This window comes from Pseudonaja textilis, chromosome 1 (genome assembly GCF_049901715.1).
Source record: "Pseudonaja textilis isolate UNSWEBS1 chromosome 1, rPseTex1.2, whole genome shotgun sequence".
Taxonomy (NCBI): Eukaryota; Metazoa; Chordata; class Lepidosauria; order Squamata; family Elapidae; genus Pseudonaja; species Pseudonaja textilis.
The window spans coordinates 51,363,476-51,386,944 of record NC_141990.1 but is presented as its reverse complement, the minus strand read 5'-3'; the positions used below and the strand labels follow the sequence as shown (position 1 = coordinate 51,386,944).

Below are 23,469 nucleotides of genomic sequence, written 5' to 3'. Positions count from 1 at the left end.
AAAACACCAATTTCATTGTACAAGAATCGATAGGAGCAGGCTTAGTTGTTATGAAATTTTAAATTAATAGTATCAGCAGCAGAATATTCAGTTCTTTAATAAGCCTAACCTTGTATCTTGATTGTCATTTGTAATCATGCTAGACTATTGGTTTTTGATAGTGTAGAAAGCCATGATGTGACCATGACTGTTATATAGAGTGAATCTTTAGAATATAGGCATTCTTTAACTTCAGTTAATTTTACAAAGTATATTAAAACTTAATGTCCCATAAGTTAAACTTTCCCTTTACCAAAGAACTATAAGCCCCCATGGAAATATATATTCTTGTTTGAGCTATAGACCTAACATTATGTCTTAAGATTTACAATAGACTTTTTTCTTTCCAGTTAAAATTTCTAAATATCTATCTAGTAAAATTAACTCTACTACTCTATTCTTCTTTTTTGGTTTACTAGAAATATTACATTCAGAAAATATGCTTCAGGGATCAGTTCTAGTCCTGTTCTATTTAATCTATACACTAGTGAAACCAACTCTTGAAAAAAATTTGCTATGATATGGCAATAGCTATCCAAACCAAGGATTTTGAGGAAGTGGAATACATTCTTACTAAGAAGCTGAGGTCACTAAGCAAATATTATGAGAAATAGAGGCTATGCCCTAGCCCCCCGCAAAATGCACTTTCTATCTAAGCAGAAAATGAGTTAAATGTATCTTTTTGTAGAAAGAGGATAAAACACTACTGCCATCTAAAATATTTCAGAATAACCCTTGACCAATTCCTTACATTTGGAAAACACTTCAAAGTAATCGGACAAAAATTGAAAACCAGGAACAACCTGATTAGGAAAACCATGGGAACAGATTGGAAAAACAAGCATTGTATATGGTGGCACAATCATTAGTATACTCTGTTGCAGAACACGGCACACCTGTATGGAGAAGAAGTTGTCATACTACCAAGATTGATGTTCAACTTAATGACACAATGAAAATAATATCTGAAACCCTTAAATCCACACTACTTTCATAGTTCCATGTTCTTTCTAACAATGCCCCTTCTGATCAACTAGACAGTCCAAGAGTGAAATAAGGTCAACATGCCATTGTATCCTTCCAATACATAAAATATTAGACTCTCTACATCCTTAAGTGGGGAATGGCCAAGAGCCCACAATGCAACTGTGGTACTCTGGAACAAACTATAACATACATAATTCAAGAATGCGTCCTCGGGAAATTTTAAGGCAGCTGGGCTGGTTTCATTGCACCCACACCAGGAGCACTTAGATGGTTAGATTCCTTAGATATTGAATTATAGCACCCCATTTCAATTCTTATGGCTCCATATTATGATGATTTTATTATGGTTTTATCTTAATTTAATATTTTATTTTTTATATTGTATTGTCCAAACATACACACACATATATATTTGCTGATGTTTATTTAAATAAAAAAATGTATATTAGTGATTGTATGACCTCTGTAAATGCCATAGCCACACGCAAAATAAATAAATAAATAAATAAATCCAGAAAATATTATTTGATGATGAATATTGCTTTGGGGACAATTTTTGGCATTTTACAAGAGTTAATGGGGAGAGAATAAAGTATTAAAAGAAGATAGTAGATCCTAATAGATATGCTTATAAAGTTACATTAGTCTTTCTAATTGGGATATATCTTGCTTAAATTTCAGTAATAGAAAGGCTTCTGTTGTGCCTTTGACTGACTGGAATGAAGTATGTTTTCACTTACAGATTACTCATAAAATGTTGGATTTTTATAATAATGCTGTTAATGTTTATATTTGACAAATATGTCACAGCTGTTAGATGTCTCCATGTTACCTATTTCTTTGGCTTTGGAACATCAGTTGGGCTTTATAGAACTTTCTGTAGAACTTGATCTGTGTATGGCTCAGGTTTGTTCCCCATATTCTTTTTTACTATCCTTTTGAGGGACATTCTTCTGGCATCTGTACTTGCAGGATGAAGCATTTTGCAGATGAACATTTTAAACATAAAAATGTTATGGACAATGTGCGAATGCATTTTGATAAATCAGTTAAATAATTAATGGTGACTGAACATGTGTTGATGAAACAGGAAATACATGCTTAGCATGAATTGAGAAAATATGTCAGAGTTGATTTCTATTTTTCAGAACGCCCTGTAGCTGATAATGAGCGCATGTTAGATCTTTTGCAGCGCTATGGAGTCCAAAGAAATGAGGTTCGCTTTTTTCTTCGCCATGAACGACCTCCTACTCGAGAAACAGGTAAGAGCTAAAATGATGGAGACTATCCTATCTTGAAAGATCGAACAGAGAGTGAGTACACTCCAGATATTTTTGATCAAACAGTGCCTTCAGTCTGGAGCTAGGAAGCATAACTTCTTGGTTACAGTGCCTGCCCTTTGGAGCAGTATTCTCCAGAGAACCATGCCGCTTCCCATCCTAATGATCTTCAAAAAGTGCATTGGCTTATACTCATAGGCCTTTGGATAAAGTGATTTACTTTAAAATAAATTTATTTTAAAATATTTAAAGAGTAAAATAAATGACTACACAAGCAAAAAGAAAACAAGAAAAGATATAATGGAGGGGAAGTAACGTATTAGTAAATAAACAGAATTTACAGTTGTTAAAATTTAAAATTCATGTTCATTCTTTTATTTACCAAGCAACTACAGATAGTCCTTGATTTACAACAGTTCATTTAGTGATTGTTCAAAGTTACAATACTGGGAAAAGTGACTTATGATCATTTTTCAAACTTACAACTGTTGCAGCATTCCCATGGTCATGTAACCAAAATCCAGATGTTTGGCAACTGATTCATATTTATGGCAGTTTCAGTGTGCAGGGGGGTGTCATGTGATCCCCTTTTGCAACCTTCTGACAAGCAAATTCAATGGGGAAGCCAGATTCACTTAACAACTATAGCAAGAAAGATGGTAAAATGGGGCAAAACTCACTTAACAAATGTCTCACTTAACAACAAAAAATTGGGCTCAATTGTAGTCGTAAGTCAAGGACTACCTGTAATTGAATATATAAAATTAAAGAGCTAGAATAATGTTTAGAATATGGCTCAATAAAGTATTTTTTTTTCTGGTTGTTCATTCTCATTACTTTATTGTTTTCTTGGTTTTAATATTGTAAGCTGCACTGAGTCATTTGGAGTTGAATGACCTCTAAATTGACTGACTGAATAAATGAATGAATTAGTCAGAGAAGGTTTTTTTTGGGGGGGGGGAATTTGGTTGATAAGTAAATATCTTTGAATTCTTGTCCCAGCTGCAAAATTGTTATGTTATAATGGCATGAGTGTCCCAATTTTTTATAAGCAGTCCTTTTGTTTTATTATATATATAATTGCTGGGTTGTTTATTCTGTAGCTTGAATATTGTAATTTTCATAAAAAACATTTTCTTATTTAAAAGTGATATTTTCTGTGTTTTACCTAATAAAGGGAGTGGGTCATGGATGCAAGATCCAAGTTTAAAGAGAAATGGCATTAAAATGCCAGGTGAAAGGAGAATGGAAAATGGAGTAAGTATTTTCAGTTAGCACTCTCAAATAAAACTAAGCACATAATTCATTCTAGTAAGTTTACAGATATCTTATTGTCAGAACATTTCACACAGTATTTTAAGGCAATTAGTCAAACAGGTGGTAGCATCTGGTCAACTTTGTTGAAGCAGGTTGAACGGAATTCACAGAGAATCCTAGGACTTTTAATCTAGATTGGTTGGCATTTTGAAAAAAAAAAGATAATGGCAAATGATATCCATATTATTACCAATAAAATTTCATGGCTGTATCTATGTTGTCACCTTGGAGTTTTGCTTACCTTAAAGGAGTCTAATTTTACCCAGATTAAGCAATCCAAAATTGCTTACAGCAGACAAAGAGATGGATCTTTCAATTATAACTATGTAATTAGTTCCTTCTACAGACAAGTGTGCCATAACCTTTAGGAAAGTTGTGCTGTGCAGCGCTTGGGATTCTAGGACAACAATATTTTGAAACTTTTTGTTTTTATGTTTTAGTCCACCCATGATTTTTAGTTCTTTGGATTTTTTTTAGTTTTTTTCCTTTTAATATTTCTTTTTTTAAGTATAAGCCACCCAGAATCAGGCAGTCTTTAATAAATAAAATGAAGGTTACAAATATAAAGAAAAATGATAATTAGGTCTTCAGTATCTTTGTAAAGACTGGCAGGTTTAAGTTCATGCTAAAAATACCTTCATACTAGATCTAGATTAGGGGTGTCAAACTCACAACGACATGTCGTCACCTGACGTATCATAACTTTTTCTCCCTTCGCTAAACCAGAGGTGGGCATGGCCAGCGCATGACGCATTTGGCCCACTGGCCAGAGTTTGACACCCCTGAACAAATGCCAATATTAGTATAGCAAGATGAAGTACAGTAAATAGGCATTATTTTTCTTTAATTTGAAGAGCCGAGGAAAATAATTTTAAGAAAAGTGTCAGCAATCTGGCTTCTTTAATCTTTGAGGATGAGGATAAATCTCTGTGTGTAAAATGTTCTTCCTGGTTTTGTTTTCTACTTGCTATCTTTGGGATGAGAGAATAATTATTTTTTAGCTTCTAGTGAAATTGGCAAGGAGCCTCTGTTTGCACTGTGCACTTGGATTCTCCCATAATTTGTATGTTGGGTGGTTTATTTACTCTGGGCTTCTGGTATTCAGTCAGTCAAGATAGTTGATAGCTGGATGCTAGTAGACATGGCAATTTCTGGAGAGTTTCTCTTTCATTATTTTATTCTGTGTCCATGGATAAAAGAGCTATCAGTAACTTAATGGTCTTTTTCATCAGGAAATTATCATTCCACATTCAATTCCTTCTTTACAACAAACCCCAAATATAAAAGCAGCCTTTTCCATTGGAAACCTAGTGGCAAATTTATTGTGTGAGTTTCAACAAAATATCATTTACGTATCATTTTTTAAAAATGAAGGTCATTGTTCCTCGGATGGACATGACGCTGGCAGAGCTGCAGGAAATGGCTGCGCGACAACAGCAGCAAATAGAAGCACAGCAGCAATTGCTAGCGAACAAGGTTTGTTGAAATACGTTTTGCATCTTTGTTTTGTGTGTGTGTGTATAGTTTACAATTTCTTTTTTAAAAAAGCATAACAAAGTAACTTTCTTTGAGTATTGTAATGTATGTATGTCTTTAAAAGTGGTTTGGAATTCTTTAGAATCTAAACTGTGTGTATAAAACAATATGTTAAGGTGAATTAAGACTGCGACAGGGACACCCATTAAGTTGATAGCAAAGCTGGGATGTAGAATCAGGCACCACTGATGTCAAATATGCTATCCATTTAAATTAATTGAACAGACAATATACAAGATATTGAATATCAATGGATAAAGTATGTTTATAATCCAAGAATCAGTCCTGTTGTATTGGAATCCTCTAGGATTCTTCAGCTGGGAACATTAATAAGGAAATGAAATCTTCCCCCACGTGTGTAAGAATTACAAAAGTGTGCCTGTGTATACTTAACCCTTTCCTTGAATGTAATTTTGATTATTAAAATTGACACAGCTCTTCTCCAGGTATGTTGATAATTGGGAGACCTTGGGTAACCTAAACTATAGGTTTAATTTAATATGATTGTCTTTCTTTGGTGAGTAACATGTTGCTGCTGGCTTGTGTTTAATAACAGAAATAATCAAATGAATTATGTTCGCTGGATGTACTGCAGAGAGTTTGCTTATTTTAGAATAATAGATCAGTGTTTACAAATAGTCCTTGACTTACACCCACAATTGGGACTAGAATTTCCATTAATGGGAGTTGTTAAGTGAGTTGTGCCCAATTTTACGATCTTTTTTGCCATGCTGTTAAGCAAATCACAGCAGTTTTTAAGTGAATCATTTGGTCATTAAGCAAATCTGCTTTCCTACATCAACTTCGCTTGTCAAAAGCCAGCTGAGAAGTCACAAATAGTGATCATGTGATGCTAGGATGCTGTGACATTTGTAAGTGCAAGGGAAGCATAAGTTACTTTTTTCAGGGCTACTGTAACTTTGAATGGACACTAAACAAATTGTTGTCAAGTCAAAGACTATCTGTAATGTATTTAAAGTTGGCTTAATACTTACATTGTATACCTGTAGGAGCAGCGTTTAAAATTTCTGAAACAGCAGGATCAACGACAGCAGCAACAAGCTGCAGAGCAGGAGAAACTCAAAAGATTAAAAGAAATTGCTGAGAATCAGGAAGCCAAGCTGAAAAAAGTGAGAGCGCTTAAAGGCCATGTAGAGCAGAAACGGCTCAGTAATGGGAAATTAGGTGAGCTATAATTCAATTTTGAAATTCTGATTTGTTGAAAAGTTAATATTTAAATATTTATAATAAGTGCTGTGCTGGAATATTTTTCAGGGTTACATTTCATTAAAATGTTTTCTGCTTCCTCTAGGAAAATATCCTGTAAAACCATCTTTATTTACTTACTATGTTGTAGATTTTCAAATTATATTCCTCTTAGGGCAGTACATTTTCATTTTATAACTCCTTGACTTCAGTTTTGCTTAGGATTGATAAAAAATGTATTTTTCCTTTAAAACTTTATGCTTAGTTTTTTTTTTCCCCCAGCTCTGTGTTGGAGAGCAATACGGGGTATCTGTCCCTTTAATAGCTATCTTGGGAGCAGCCAACATTTGGTCATTTCTCCACTACTGCTATTGTATTCTGTTTTCCTCTTTAGTGGAGGAGATTGAGCAGATGAACAGTTTGTTCCAGCAAAAACAACGAGAACTGGTACTGGCTGTGTCAAAGGTAGAGGAACTTACTAGGCAATTGGAGATGCTGAAGAATGGCCGGGTTGATGGTTACCATGACAACCAGTCTGCTGTGGCTGAACTTGACCGCCTGTATAAAGAGCTTCAGGTAACTGGAATTCTACCTTATAGACCTGCAAGAAGGGCTAAATGAGATGTATCTCCAACTGTCTCAGGGAAAAAAAACCTTAGTAAACAAGAATTATATAAGCTCTAAAAATATACACAATTATGTTATCTTCTAGATTATTTTTTGTATATAATTATAATTAGTGGCCATTTTGTGGAAATAAATAAAATCAAGTCAGAGCTACTTTTCCAGACTTCTTTCTCCAAAACTTTTGCATAATGTTCTGCTAATTGTCAGAATTGCATTCTAGCATCATCCTGAAAAAGTTGTTTCTTTTGCATTCAGCTGAGGAACAAGCTAAACCAGGAGCAGAATGCCAAGCTGCAGCAACAGAGGGACTCTTTAAACAAACGCAACTCGGAGGTGGCAGTTATGGATAAGCGTGTTAATGAGCTGAGGGAACGGCTGTGGAAAAAGAAAGCTGCGCTGCAGCAGAAAGAGAATGTACCAGTGAGTGCCAGAAAAACAAAACAAAAATCCCATTCTGCTATGGAAGCTTATTTAGCTGGATGAGTGGGCATGTGACATTTGTTGAGGGTCTCTCTGCTGTATTCCTAGCATTTTTCTTATATCACGGAAACATTTGAAATGACACGTTGGCATTAATCTACCTAGTTGGTAAATCAGGAATGCTTTGGCCCCTTCGTGCTCTCTGTAGAATGAATACTTTGTTTTTTTATACTGAGTTTTTCCTGGACAAGTTTTGAGATACAGCATTTAATTTCTTTTTTAATCTGCAATTTTAATCTTGTTTAGGTATCTTCAGATGGGAACCAGCCGCAACCAGTTGTATCTGCTCCAAGTCGAGTGGCAGCTGTTGGTCCTTATATCCAGTCTTCCACCATGCCACGTATTGCCTCAAGGAACGAACTGTTAGTCAAACCGGCCTTTCCAGATGGGACTCCAACCTTACAAGTTGCTGATGGTCCATTAAAAACTCAGACATTGCCAAACATGAGATCTGCTGTTCTTTCACAGACAAAAGCTCCTAGTGGTAAATGCTATTTTCCCCCTCTTTGCTTTCTACTTGTATGAAATGTTTTGACATTTCCTCCTCTCAGCTTATGTTCTATCAGTTTGTCATGCAGATTGCTAATTAGCCTAATTAATCCCACAGGATGTCTAAAGAATAACATATCTATATGTTTTGTTCAATTAGTTGAATTAGGTGAAATTCTGTTTCTAAATTTAGAATTTTCAAACCATATATTAGTAATATATCAACTATATATATATATCCATATAATATATAACTATATAATATAAATGCAAAACATTGATAGTTGTTTCTAGGTAATTTATTTAGAATTCTCATTGTGTAAAACCTGATGATCTATTTTTTTCCCTTGAATTATATACCATTAACATTATTAGGAAATATTGTAAGTTATGTTAACATTATTGTGGACATAAAATCATGGAAGTAAAAGTATTACAACTATAGTTTTATTTAGAAACATAAAAGATCCTAATAATTGGAAAATTAATTGTGCTTTCAGCTTTGTTACTGATAAAATATATGGGTGGAAAAAAGATGTACTATAAAATTCATACCATATCACTTTAGAAGTGCTTATTATAACATAGTTTAAAATGCTCATACTTTATTTTTGTTGATAGTTTTGTGAATTTATTTAACATTTGCTTTATCTGGAAAATTTTATTGTCAAAAATCATTAAGTAAAAGCTTATTTAAGGAACTGGGTGAATGTTAGAAAGGTTTGATTCATCTCCTTGTTTGTATGTGAACTAAGCTAATAGCTCTGGGTGAGTGAATTTTAATCTGCAAATTAAAAACAGATGTTTTCTGCAGATGCTACAACGGAGGTAAAGAATATAAAATATTGTCTTACAAAGTTATATCTTTGCTTCAGAAACAAAGATTGAACAGAGATTTGTTATAGGGTTTGTTCAGCATTCATTCATGATCTTTATTTGTACAGTTTTTTTGAAATAAACTGTCTGTTGCCATTGTCAATATGTAAAGCAGGTAGCAGTTTTATTTCAATTTGCTGTGTCTGAATATTTCTACGAGGATATTTGTGGTTAACATTCATGTACTATACTAAATGAATCCTATAATCAGGGGTATGTATAGTTAGGAAATTTGTGTTCTGCATTTTTCTAGTCACATATTGGAAATACTACAAAAACCAAGCTATTTGATAAATACAAGAATATGCCTAATTTATTTTCTTGATTTATAACAGCCAAACTTACCTTTTAGATATGAGTTGACCATAAATGGGCATCTTCTATTTGGGAGCTAGCATTAATTCCATTATTATATATATTTTCTTTTATTAGCTACTAATATTGATTAGAATAAGATAATGTTTTGGCCAAAATGGACAAATTGGTTAATGAACAAGGTAGTATGTGAAAATTGATACATTACCCAGGAAACTTTTATATATACATCTATAAAAAGAAAGCTTTTCAAGTTTAACATTAATTTTTCTGTTCTTCATCTCTACTACAGGAACTACAACTGCTGTTTCAAAACCCCCACTTGCTATCAGTGATTGGAATAACTTATGTGCTGATAGCTTTATCAATCAAGGCTCAACTTCCTCAGTGATAAATGTCAGTAGCAACATTGATGGGAAAGGTAAATTACCTCTGTGGGGATTTCAGTAATTTATTTCATTGATGGTTTGTTAAGACTTTTTTAGTTAGTATTTCAAATCTTTCCAAAATAAGGATAAAAGACAAATGTTCAGACTTGTGCCAGATTGTGATTTTTTAAAAAAATGTAGCAAGTGTCATGAGACATATGTGATTATTTTTTTTACAGACTAATGTATGTAGAAACTCCTAAAGTACTAGGTAGGCCCCATTTCTACAAATGTTTACTGAGCTTCCTTTAGATACTGGAATGGTCAGTATAAGGGAGACCCTTTGTGCTTTTTGAGCTTGGTTGTTTTCTTGCAGACATGTCATTGTCCAAACTAGACAACATCATTAGTGCATTTCAATCCTCCTTTATTGGTACCACATATGGATGACAAATGCTTCAGAAAGCACGCAAATGGGAAACATTTGCCTGTAGGCACACTTCTACTAGCACTGATGATGTTACCTAGTTTGGGTAATGAAACATCTGCAAGAAAAGAACCAAACTCAGAGAGCACCCTCTCTGCATTTCAACCCTGAGCTACAAATATTGTCCTGTTTTAGCTAGTATAATTTTTCTTGGTTAACAGTGCATGTTTTATTTATATCTGCTTATGTTCCATGGTACTGTTGACATTTGTCAAACCTCTTCAGCAAGAAGCCCTTCTGTTCTTTCAAACCTAATGCTTATTTCTTCATAAAGGATCTTATGACTGTGTTATAATACAAGTATGTTCTACATTTCATATTTGCAAGGGTTTTCTAAAAATGTTACAGATAATAATGAATGACTTCATTGTGTCTTGTTTGTCCTTGAAATACAAGTTTAATGCTGATTTTCTTAAATGAAACAAGCCCAATTGTATTAATTTAGCTGAATATTATATCTAGTTTAAAAGCTCTAAAAATCCTGATAATTTCTTAGTTTGTGTTTGTAATGTAGATATCAAATATCTATTTAATTTAACTCCGTCTGTCTTTTTATAGTTGGTGAAGGAGATGTTCCTTTTAGAGAAAGAGAAAAGAAAGTGCGCCCCCTTTCCATGTTTGAGTCTGTTGAATCAAATGGAAGTACTTCTGTGCCTACAACAACTACACTAAGAAAAAATCAGAGTAGTGAAGACCTCCTGCGTGATGGCCAGGTATTTTTAAGTTGTTTTTTTAAATCTTGATTTCTCTACATGCCAAGAGAAGTATCCAAGTCCATTTGATACAATAGGCATTGATAAAAAAAATCCTATTGACTTTTAATTAATATTTGAGATGACCATAAAGGAAAATTGCTCCAATTCCTGGAAAAATTGTGCAAACAACAGGGGTTACTCTGATGTGTGCGCCCAAATGCAAGTGGCAGATTTTCACCATCACAGAAGAAAGGGACTCTCCATCTCTAGAGGAGCTCTTATATACATTCTATGCTTTATCTTGTTTTTCCTTCTCTTTTTAATCACATTTCTTAGTGGTGGAGGGATAATAAAGAATAGTCCTATCAGATGCTGTTGAGGAAGAGAACCTCTAGGAGCAGTTAAAAGTACCAGAAACTGGGATAAAAATTGCAAATTGCAGTCACGTGACCCCAGAATTTTGCAACCAGTCGTAAATGTGAGCTGGTTGCCCAATACCTAAAATGCGGTCATATGGGTGGGAGTGGGGGCATTTCCGAGGCCATCTTAACTCCCAGTAATCATTTAATGACTGGTCGTAAGCCAAGGACTACATGCATATTTTTCCTGATCACACAGATACTAGCATAGGATTTGTCACTTGCCTCTTTTATGCTGGTGGAATTATGGCAGAAAAGATTCAGCATTTGCTCAATTTAAAGGTATTATGGCTGTAATACCTTTTACATAATGGTATATTCTTTCTCATTTGATTGTGTATTTTGTTCTCTGGTAGGTGGTTATCAGCTTTGTGGGATAAACCAGATAGGAACCACAACCCTATGAATTCATTCTACTTTATTGTAAACTTACATTGACAGATTCTTACATTCTGAAAGTACAGTCCTCCTCCCCGTTTTATAGCCTGAGAAACTAGGAAGGGTCTCTTCTCTTGCAGCGTCTCTTTGCCATGTTGTTCCCACCTGTCATGCCAGAGGCACTCTGCAACTTTCACAGTTGGAAACTTATTTCCAGTGAAGTAAGCATTTAGATTTGAGTCTGTGGAGTATGTTTCACATTGCTATGAAACATTTGGAACTGATGCCTCTACAACTGCTTCTCAGTGGCTGTGTACTGCCAGGGAAAAGCAAAACTAGAGACGGCAGTGAACAGCCCAACTCTCAGTTAACTCTGCTGTAGCAGCATTGTCACATATCATAATTTGGAGGTTGTGGAGGTCATCTTTGGGTTCTTTGGAATTTGGTTCTCTGCTTTCTCCATGATCTCAAGTCATGGAGAATCACCAGGTCCAAGCAAAACTTTGTAATAGTTGGACCTTTATATTTTCGTGATTCTGTGGTGGTCAAGAAAGCTTCAGTTGCTGATTGTCTCAGTTTGACAGTGGATTTGCAGCCTCACTTTCTTCTTCACAAATACTTATTTGACGTGCTTGCACATTTAGATAAATAAATCCTAAACTTGGAACATAAATATTCCAAGTTTAGGATTAATTTATCCAAATGTGCAAACACATCACCTTGATGACAAGTGGGCTCTGCCTGTCATATCTTCTTGGCTCTGTGCAGGATGTTCAAGGCACTTAACAAAATATTCTATCAATATATTCTTACAAGATTAAGTGGTCAATTTTAAAAGCTTCATAAACAGTCTTCTGTCCCAGTCAACATACTATGCAATTTCTTTTATTTCTGAAGATCAAACTTTTGTTTGTTTCTTTATGGAGTGTATATTTACTTATTAATTCTATGTTCTATAATACTGTGTATGTCAATTGAAGGTTTCTCGCTGTTTTACAATTATTTCTTCTTGTTCCTGTTATGGCCTCCCCAGAAACCTGGTAGCTTAAATAGCCCTTTCTTACTCTGTTGGTTGTATTCTGTTATCCTATATAACCAATACACCTTTCCCTGGTGCAGATGTCCCTTTCAGCCATTCTCTTTCCATTGGATCACTAAGTTGTCCAAAGCCTGGAGATTTTTGACAGCTTAATACTACACAGATGGAAAGAAGTTTGAGCTTCTGTTGAAAGAGTTCAGTAGATAATATTCTGAGATTTTGGACTACCTAGAGTCAGACAATTCCTCTTGGCCTAAGTTACTTCATAACTATTAATTCTGTAAGGCGGGAGTTCTTTGTATGCTACCTAATGAATAATAATACTCTGTAATTTCCTAAGCAAGGGGTCAGCAATATTTTTCAGGCAGTGGGAGCCATGATTTTGCAAGATATTGTAGATGCCAAAAGTATAAACATGGGAGAGGAACTCTTTTTTGTTTATCTTCTTGATTAAACATGTTCCAAATATGAGGATTCTTGTGAGAACACCGGCATTTTGCAATATTTGACTGTCTTGTGAGATTTAATATTTATGTATTTTATGTTTTGGAAATTGGTGACTACCATCTAATCCCAACCCTAATACGGTATATGAGCAAGGTAAAATAAATAGCATTATCTTGTGTACTATTTATCTTATGCTATTATACTTGTAAAATAACATTTCTTTTGAATGTCTTATTTTCTTGGTTGTTTTGACTCACAGATGGGCACTAAAAGTGTCACAAAAATACCACCACCTGTTCCTACCAAGCCAAAACAAATCAACTTACCTTATTTTGGCCAAACTGGTCAGCTTCCTTCATCAGATGCTAAGCCTGAATGTAATGTCCAGAAGCTGCCTCTGGCAATTGCCAGCGCAGGAAGTAAGCAGAAGCCCCCAGCCACACTGACACCATCAGCATCTCAATATGCTCAGCAAAAAATATGCGTTTCCCCAAGTGGCCCTCCTCCTAGTCTGGATCTAGCTCTTCCCAAACAAGAGAGTCCTCCTGCAGCAGCCGTGAGGCCTTTCACTCCTCAGCCAACCAAAGAAGCCCCTCCACCACCTTTTCGAAAGCCACAGACTGTGACTACAAGTTCCATCTACAGCATGTATACAAAGCAGCAAACCCCTGGGAAGAACTTTCAACAGGCAGTACAGAGTGCTCTGACAAGAGCCCAAACTAGAGGACCTCATTTCCCAAGTGGTGAGCATTTAAAGATATTTTTGCTTTGCTATGTCATGCTCTGTTTTATTAAAGGCTGTTTTTAAAGGGAACAGCAGTTGAACTATGGTGAGAATTCAAAGAGCTACTCTGTTTCAAGCAAGGGCTAATGACGTGCAAGTTGCTTACAGTCACCTCATTCTCCCTAGAGAAGTTTGAGCTGAAAAGACTGGTCCTTTATTTGCAGGCCGTTTAAAGAGAAAAATTAAGTCAGTGGTTTGTAGTAACATGAGCCCTAAAATTACAAATACATTTGTGTCAGCTGTTATTAAAAAAAAGCCTAGTTATTTTGTTTGAATTAAGATTGCTCAAGAAATAAAAATGCCACTTACGTTTAATAATTACATGTTCATCTATATTACATAGAGATTCTCAGATTTGACAGTATCCCAGCTGCTCACAGCAGTTTGCATAGGCAAAATTTGGGGTAGATTTTGTCCATGCTTCTGCTTTGCTTTTGTAACCTTAAGTTTAAAAAAAATACCGATAAGCCACACTCCCCTCTTCCAAACTGCTCATGATTTCTATGTTTGAGAACAGCTGCCTTAAATATTTGAATATGAAGGTAAAAAAATCCTCCAATCATTTTGGGCCTGCCACAGTAATTAAAAGAAATTGTGGGATCAAATTCCAAATTTATCTACCCTATTTTAAGATACCTCTTTTTATATATTATTACTTACATATCGAGTTGAATCCAAATAGATTCTATTTAGATACAGTGACCTCTATGAAGTATGAAGAAATAACTAACCCCAAACTGAGGAGGGGGAGGGCTGAAGAGTTAGGTGTGCTATCAAATACACAAACCTCAAACTCCTTCAGAATGACAATGAAGGAATAGGAAGCTGCAACTTTTATTAAATTGCTCCTTTTCTGGACTAAGGCAGACTAGAAAAATATGTATTCTCTTCTAACCTAGAACTGTCTAAGCTGTGTTTTTGTGGAACATGTGCTTGTTAATCGTCAATATTGACATTTTTAATTGAAGTTCATTCAGATTTTGAGTTTGATCTTCAGATGTTGAATTGGAATAGTATAATTTAAGCTACAGCAGTTTCTCTTTTTTCTAGAGAAATATGTACATTTTCTTAAGTGCAATACATTAAATATTATGGCTCTGGATTTAATTGTGCTTAAGTACCCCTTATAATCAGCAGGCTATATCAATCATAATTACATTCCAGAAGTTACAGTGGGGCTGCATTAAACATAAATAAGTTTGGCCAAGCCCAATATTGAAGACTATTAATTCTGACTGTTGCTTCAGGTTTTGTTTGGCAACTATCTAATTAAACCATGCGCACAATGTGTTGACATTTCCAGTGAAAGTACTTACACTGCTTACATTGTTTTTTATTGGCAGTATTAAATTGTAAGTCACGTTGTAGTGGAATTGTCAAAAAAATCTCCATACCTCATTTTTCCTTTATTTCAGTTGTGTTCTACACTGCCAGTGCTTAAACTTAAAAATAAATAAACTGTAAAAAAAAGATCCCTCATGCTCCATTATATTTCCTAAGGATATAATGAATGAGATCTCTGCATAGCTGATTGGAGTAGTCAGTCATGTTAGCAGTTTTGATATAAATTGAATTGGTTGAATGTATGCATAGTTCATTTGTTTGGGGTTCTTTTGCCAAGTGTTTATGGTTTTCTTTCTGAATTGCTCCTTAGTATATGGAAAGCCAGTTATTGCTGCAGCTGGTGTCCCAAACCAACAGCAGCAGATAGACAATAATTATTCAAATACACAAGGCAAGTCAGCTAGTCCAGAACCTGAAATGGAATCTACAACTTCAGCCAATGAAAATAATGAAACAGAACGTATTCCTCGCCCTCTCAGCCCAACCAAGCTTTTGCCTTTCTTGTCAAATCCGTACCGAAATCAAAGTGATGCTGATCTGGAGGCCCTTCGGAAGAAGCTGTCTAATGCACCAAGGCCACTGAAGAAACGTAGTTCTATTACTGAGCCAGAAGGTCCTAATGGACCCAACATTCAGAAATTATTGTACCAGAGGACAACTCTGGCTGCTATGGAGACCATTTCTGCCCCATCATATCCACCAAAGCAAACTTCAGCTACAGTTACCGAAATCTCAACAGAAATCCCAAATCCTTACTTAAACTCAGAAATGGTTAAAGAAGTGATTCCTACTCCACCTGAGCCAACTATTTCAGAGGAAGCAGAAAGTCCAAATTCTGATTCCAATACGAATTCTCTGCCTTCATCAGGACTAGATAGTGTTCTTGAGGGGACCTCTGACATCTCTACTCTCATTCAGCCTGAAATGGAAGAACCAAGTTTAGATGTGCCTTTGCCTATTGACATATACATGGAAGAGTATCCTCCCTATCCACCACCCCCATATCCTTCAGGAGAACCAGAGAACTTGGGAGAGGATTCATTCAATATGCAACCTCCTGAAATCACGGGACAATTTTCTTTACCACCTGTAAGTAAAAATACACTGCTTTAATAATTTTGACACTTATCAAGTGAGATAATTTATTGTGCCACTTCTGCAGTGTATAACTCTAAGGTAATTCAGCTGTATTGATTGCTAGACATACTTTGCTGCTGTGCAATATCTTCAGACTTCGTTTATTGAAAGCCCTGTTCAAACTGAAATGACAGATGAATGTCTTTGGTAAAGTCGTGGATAGTGGCTATTATGCTAGAGTTGCAATAGCAGTAGCACTTAGACTTATATAATACTTCACAGTGCTTTATAGCCCTCTCTAAGTGGTTTACAGAGTCAGCCTATTGCCCCCAACAATCTGAGTCCTCTTTTTACAGACCTCAGAAAGATGGAAGGCTGAGTCAATCTTGAGCCTAGTGAGATTCAAACTGCTGGCAGTCAGCAGAAGTAGTCTGCAGTACTGCATTCTGTGGAATAGATTTCAGTTAAATATCTCTGATGTAAAAAGTAATGTGGTCAACACCTCATTTTGAAATGTTTATGAAGCTTGTGATAAGCAGGTGCCTTTATGATATACATGATATGCCTTCATGTTGTACAATAAGAAGTGGACAGCCAGTTTGGTATAGTGGTTAGGACATCAGGCTAGAAACGAGGAGACTGTAGTCCCACTTTAGGCATAAAACCTGCTGGTGACTTCAGGCCAGTCACATTCTCTCAGCCTAGGAAGCAGGCAATGACAAACTTGTTTCTGAAATCTTGCCAAGAATGCTACAGGAACTTCTCCAGGAGTCAACACTGTCTTGAAAGCACACAAATGTAGTAAGAAGTACTGTACAAGTTGGCTTGAGAATACTGATATGTCTATAGTCTGCCAATTTGTAGCATTAAATGCTACCATTGTAGCATTTAAAAATCAAAGCAGTTTCCTGAAAAACTTTTCACTGACTGCACTGTTGAGTTCTAATGATTTACAAACATGCTTCAAAGAAGTAGCCTCTTTTTAACTCCTCTTAAGCTGTTCCTTAAAGAAGCTGCAGTGGTTCCTGGGCTCATTTGTAGCCATATAGGCTCAGGAAAATGTTTGAATGGTTAAATAAATATTATGGAGGCAACGCCTGATCCTTTCCTGAAATTAATCATGTCTTAAGACAACAGGAGACAGATTTTGAGATGATCTATTTTTAGGGCTTACTAGAATGAAATATATATTGCTTAGTCTAGTCAGTTTTTTTTTAATTTGAGTACATCAATTAAAAAATTGTAACTTTTATTATAATGCAATAATTGGTCACATTAAATCATTTTTTCAATTTCCATTACATTGAAATTAACTAATTTACTAAGATTGTAATATTATTATTTCTCTACTACTAGATTATAATAACACTTCCTCGTACCTATCTCTTCCCATTTATGACTATAACTGTGTTGCTTGTATCTTTACAATTTATATTGTTTTATTTGTTTCCTAGTATGATTTGATTGCTTATTAGTAACCTATGACTATCACTAAGTGTTATATCTTATGATTCTTGATGAATGTATTTTTTTTCCTTTATGTACATTGAGAGCATATGCACCAAAGACAAATTCCTTGTGTGTCCAATCATACTTTGCCAATGAAGAATTCCCTTCCCTTCCCTTCCCTTCTATTCTATCTAAAATTGTTTTTATTTTTAGTGAAAAAGCTCCTATGTACCATTGTTTTCTTTTCTCTAGGGTAAACGGACAAACCTGCGCAAAATTGGCTCAGACAGGATTGGTCACGGAATGCGAGTAAAATTCAATCCACTTGCTTTGCTTCTAGATTCATCCCTTGAGGGGGAATTTGACCTTGTACAGCGGATTATTTATGAGGTACAAATTCCATGTTCCCTTATTAAGAACTTAGACTTGACCTACATTTAGTACTGCAGTGTGTTATAGCAACTTTCAGGGATGGAATATGAAATCAGTACTCCTAAAGAGTTTCAGATGTTATTCAATCCAAGAAATTGTAGAATACTGTATATGATACTTGGCATAATGGAAAGCATATTTAGCATTACCTTTTCTTTTTGCTGCACAGGTTGAAGATCCCAGTTTGCCCAATGATGAAGGCATTACAGCACTTCACAATGCTGTCTGTGCTGGTCACTCAGAGATTGTGAAATTTTTGGTACAGTTTGGTGTAAACGTAAATGCTGCAGATAGTGATGGATGGTAAGGATGCTCTTTGGCATTTTGAATTAGCATAAGTAAGTTACCTTAGTGGGACTGTCCACCATGCTATGGTATCTAGTAAATACATGGATAGTCTATATCTATTTCAATATCTCTGCCTGAGAAAAGAAATAATTATCTTCCTCTTTCTTAGGAATGAGGATAGGTGAGTGGGAATTGCCCTTGGCTCATTAGAATAGTTGGTGATTTCAACCTCTCTGAAATATAAAGCAAAAGATTTTAGCTACTTGTTAAGATAACAACAGCGGTACAGTCTTCAGTAAAAGAGAAATTTGGGTGTAGAGATGAAACTATGGCTTTCAGAAAGCGACTTTGGGAAAATGCAGTTGTTAGTAATACAGGTTTCAGAAGCCATAACAACCATTAACATTTAATGCTAATGTTAATGTTTCATATCAGCTGATTTACTTAAATTTATATAGCACTCATTTTAACCTTGTGACTTATGAAAAGGGAACAGCAATTAAAACATACAGTAGTAGTAATAATAATCACAATGAATACCACTTTGCATTCAGTGTAAAAAAAAAAAGTCTCAGCCATCAACACAACCTTCTCATGGATTCTCATATATTCCAATCTCCATACCTAGTGGGCATAGCCATATCCAAAAGATTATTGTGGCTTTAATGTCCAGGAAGAGAACATTTCGAAGAGCAGGCACCAAGTAACCATCAATCTGGGTATTTGTAGAAAGTGATTCAAAACATTATGTTACTTTTTTCTTTTCTTTTGTGATGTACAGGACTCCACTGCATTGTGCAGCATCTTGCAATAATGTCCAGGTATGCAAATTTCTAGTGGAATCGGGTGCTGCTGTATTTGCCACAACATATAGTGACATGCAGACTGCAGCAGACAAGTGTGAAGAAATGGAAGAAGGCTATACTCAGTGTTCCCAGTTTCTTTATGGTATGTGCCCAAAATGGGGTTCCTTAGTGTAGTATTTTCCCCCCAAGTTTCCTTTATGTCTAGAAAACCCTTTCAAGCTCTAGAAAACAGCATTACATCTGAAGTTCTGTGAAAGTTTTATGTTGTGACATTAAATGAGAAGCATTATTTGGTTCTACTTCCCCAATCCCAAATTTCACTGTAGACCTGTTAGGGTTAGGGTTCTTAATAGGTGACTTGATGCTCATCGTCTTTGAAGTGGTGACTCTCTTATAGGCTGATGTTTCTCTGAAATTTCCTTTCTTGTAGTAGAGATCACTTGCTCCTTTTTTCATGAAAAGTATTTTCTTTTTTTAATCTTGAACTGAGATTAATTTACTGCATCATACAGTTCTTGGATTCAGTTACTCCTGGATTTTAATGTTCATTGAGAGTGTTCATTAATTGCAGAGTAATTCTTTTGTCATATTATTGAACTAGATTTTTTTCTGTCTACAGTTGCTTATGCTATTTGTTATTGTTTCTTCATGAATTGAATAATGGAGTGACCTTCTTGACTTTCACTTACATCTGACAGAAACAAAGACAACTAGAGAGACTTTGTTTGATAGCAGAGAAATAATAGAATATACTCTTGGACAATAATTTTCTAATATTTTGGTTGCAAAGAGCTTACATAGGAAGAGTATGTGTTTCAAATTGGAAATGTTTTGAGATTGAAACAATTCAAACTATCTTGATTCAAAACCTTTTGCACATTCTTCAGGAAATCTTACTGAATTTGAATAATTCACACAGAAATATTTAGCTTTCTAAACTCTTTACAAAGTCTTATCTATTTTGTCATCCTGTAATTTCTAGTAGCTTTGTTATATATGAAAATTCATTTTATTTTTCTAGTTTTCTTTTGAATAAAGGGAACTTCATAAAGCATTGAAATACTTATGCATTATATGTAGGACTTTTATGTATAACAAGATGGGGATATTTGATAGAAGCAATAACACAATTTGTGTTTTGTTATTGCTTCAGATATTATCTTCACATGCACACAAGAACACATTTTTTGCTGAAAGAAAAAATGCTATGAAAATTGCATTGAAAAAGATGACTAAGGGATTGAAGAGAATTGTATAATATAAGAGGAAGGATTATAAGGTGGTAATCTGTTGAAAAGAAGGTTGAAAGTCATGCTATATTTCATAACTTTAGTTTTGTTTTTCTTTGGATTTTAGCTTACTTTAAAATTCTCATTTTTTTAAAAAAAAAGCATCTTCACGTGCATTGCAGGTAGAATGATTTATCTGCTTCATATCTCTTTTATATCCATCCACAGTTCCATAATTTATGTTAATGCTGCTCCTATAATGGCTTGAACATTCTTACACAAACTATATTTGCTGTAGTTCTGTGACTTTTGGCTTTTTTACTTTGTTAAGAATTTATGTGATAGAATAAATTTTTTTTATGATGACTTGGTCTGATTTTGTGTGTGTGTATTGCAGGAGTGCAAGAAAAAATGGGTATAATGAACAAAGGAGTAGTTTATGCTCTCTGGGATTACGAGGCTCAGAATGAGGATGAGCTATCCATTAAAGGAGGGGATTGCATGACAGTCCTTCGCCGGGAAGATGAAGAAGAAATAGAATGGTGGTGGGCTCAGCTAAGTGACAGAGAAGGCTATGTGCCACGGAACTTGCTTGGGGTAGGTTGAAATAGTTGCAATTGTTTCTTAGTGTAAGTTGATATCAGTATATCTTTTACACAAATGATTTGAATGTGTTAATGGCTTCCCTCACTTTCTAAATTGTTGGGGTTTCCTGCAAGTTAAATTAGAATGCAAGCATGATTTAGTCTAAAGTCATGGATGTTCAATATTTAGCGATGTTGTAAAACCAGCAATTTCTACCTTATGAAGCTGCTCTTCTATAGCTGAAATTGATTTCATAAAGATCTATTTCAAGTCAGCATTCATAAAGAAGTTTGCTAATGGTATATTTGGCTTCTTGGAATATAGGTAGGATGGATTCCAGAACTACTCTATAGTGTTTTAAAGCACTGGGGACCCTATGAGAGGAACAAACAGTGTATTTTTAAAATAATCCTGATCCAGAAATGCAGGACTTGAATCAAATCTATTCACTGAGATCTTAAATAATCCTCAAAATAAACCCAATAGATAATTGTAGAGTCTCTCTAGTTCACTCTTCCCCCTCTAGCCTTGACTTATGGCAATTCCACACATGATTTTGGTAGTCTATATGATGGCTCAAGAATTAAAGATGCTGAGCTTGTCAGTGTAAAGATGACAGCCTAGGTTTGAGACCCGAGTGCTGCACAATGGGGTGAGCTCCTGTCACTTGTTTCAGTTCCTGCCAACAAAGCAACTCCAAAGCATGCAAATGCAAGTAGAAAAATAGGTACCACCTAGGTGGGAAGGTAACAGCATTCCGTGCACCTTGGTGTATAGGCACACTGGCCACAGGACCATGGAAATTTTTAGACAACGCTGGCTCCCTTGGCTAAGAAACAGAAATGAGCACTACCTCCTAGAGTCAGATACAACTAGATAGGGGAAACATTTACCTTTATGCGTGTCTGTATTTGCAGTACATACTCCTCTTAAAAAGAGCTTCAAGGAGAGCATCTTAGGTATTTTTTAAAGTAATTACTGTGTGTCTTGACTTGTGTACTTGAGATAACAACCCCTCTTTTCTCTTTTTCCAGCTATACCCAAGGATCAAGCCAAGGCAAAGAAGCTTAGCATGAAAATGTTAAGAGAAGCAATTTTATGAAGTATTAACTGCAGGATGTTTTCCTTTTCATTTGCAGAAATGCATCTGTGAGACTTCCTTTGGTAATAATGTGATATAAAAGCAAGGCTGAATATACCTTGAAAACATATGAAGGATAAAAATTATAGAAGAAATTCTACAATGCTATTTTCTCAAGCAATGAATTAGTTTCCCCTTTAGGCAAATTAGGCCTAAATTAGGCCTTCTCTGCTTCTACAGTAGCTTTCTTTCCACCCCCTTTTGTAACTTACTAGTAAGATAGAACCCAACGATTGCTCCAGACAGTCTCTCTTAAACCTTTTTCATTCCATACTGTAGAAACAGAGCAATGTTAAGCCAGGTAACCTTTTCATATAGAAACTAGTAATATTGTGCTTTTAAAATGTCTTAGTAGCAGAGCTAATGGGATGAAATATCTTAATTAAAACCTGTTGAATTAAGAAATCTAAAGCAGTTCTTTGAGCAATAATTTTAAGTGCAGTAGCATTTTAGGATTCCAAAGTATTTGAAATATGTCACATGTGATGTAGCTTATGTGGGGTGTTTTTTTCTTCTTTACAAACAATATTAAATGTAGAAAAGCCAGTTTTTGCATCTCACAAATTTTGTTACAACTATCTTTTCCTTGACTGTGATTAAACCTTTGCTTCAGAAAATACCAGTTTGTTTTTACTCTTTGAATACAGTGTTCCTGTCATTGAACTGTTCTCATGTGCTGATGTGAGCACAATAAAGATTAAAATTTGTGACTCCCAATGTTGTCAGCATTTCTTGGTTATCAGGGATATTTTTCTGTGACCCATAAACTAAAAAATGACATTGCTCTTGACATTTAAGTTCTATTACTTTATCCTGATGAATTAGATTGTATAGAGGGTTACGTGGAGGTATAAGAGAAGGAAGATATCTGAAAGGAAGTGGTTTGTTTTAAAATTGCTTTATATCTATTATTGACAAGATCATACCTTCTTGAATTATGGTAATCTTCCCAGCTGTATCAAGCATCCTGTGGCCCTCACTCCTTTGGACATTGAATTTTTCATTCAGCTTTAGAGACAAAAATGTGTGTTGACAGTGACAAAGATGAAGTCTGATAAGTTTGTACGACAACCGTGTGTAAACACACATGCATACGATAAGCCTCTTTATGGAAATATTCAGATCCAGAAAATGCATTCTTACACTTGCTGATTAATCATTCTGTTAATTAAATAAACAGTGTGTGTTGTAGTCCTCGTTTCACAGTCATTTGAAGTTACAGCGTCAAAGAGTGAATGGTATTGATGTCCAGAACCCGAAGTTACAGCACTTGGAACACCCTATGGTCACATGACCAAAATTTGGGCACTTGGCAGCCTGCCCCTATTACAACAGCAGGGGTGCTTCAG

General features: G+C 35.2%; 1 protein-coding gene across 3 annotated transcripts in view; it reads left to right on the top strand.

Moving 5' to 3' along the window:
- Positions 1-23,311, top strand: part of TP53BP2 (tumor protein p53 binding protein 2) — a 65,733-nt gene extending 42,422 nt beyond the window's left edge. For all 3 annotated transcript variants that reach the window (XM_087934095.1, XM_087934076.1, XM_087934084.1), the window contains exons 3-18: positions 2,175-2,288; positions 3,484-3,563; positions 4,998-5,099; positions 6,170-6,344; positions 6,760-6,941; positions 7,248-7,412; positions 7,719-7,956; positions 9,445-9,573; positions 10,566-10,720; positions 13,245-13,728; positions 15,424-16,202; positions 17,892-18,029; positions 18,241-18,374; positions 19,141-19,307; positions 20,792-20,991; positions 22,014-23,311. In XM_087934095.1, the coding sequence (XP_087790221.1) occupies positions 2,175-2,288; positions 3,484-3,563; positions 4,998-5,099; positions 6,170-6,344; positions 6,760-6,941; positions 7,248-7,412; positions 7,719-7,956; positions 9,445-9,573; positions 10,566-10,720; positions 13,245-13,728; positions 15,424-16,202; positions 17,892-18,029; positions 18,241-18,374; positions 19,141-19,307; positions 20,792-20,991; positions 22,014-22,055 (3,284 nt within the window). In that variant the 3' untranslated portion in view covers positions 22,056-23,311. The remainder of the gene's footprint in view (positions 1-2,174; positions 2,289-3,483; positions 3,564-4,997; positions 5,100-6,169; positions 6,345-6,759; positions 6,942-7,247; positions 7,413-7,718; positions 7,957-9,444; positions 9,574-10,565; positions 10,721-13,244; positions 13,729-15,423; positions 16,203-17,891; positions 18,030-18,240; positions 18,375-19,140; positions 19,308-20,791; positions 20,992-22,013) is intronic.
- Positions 23,312-23,469: the final 158 nt, after the last annotated feature.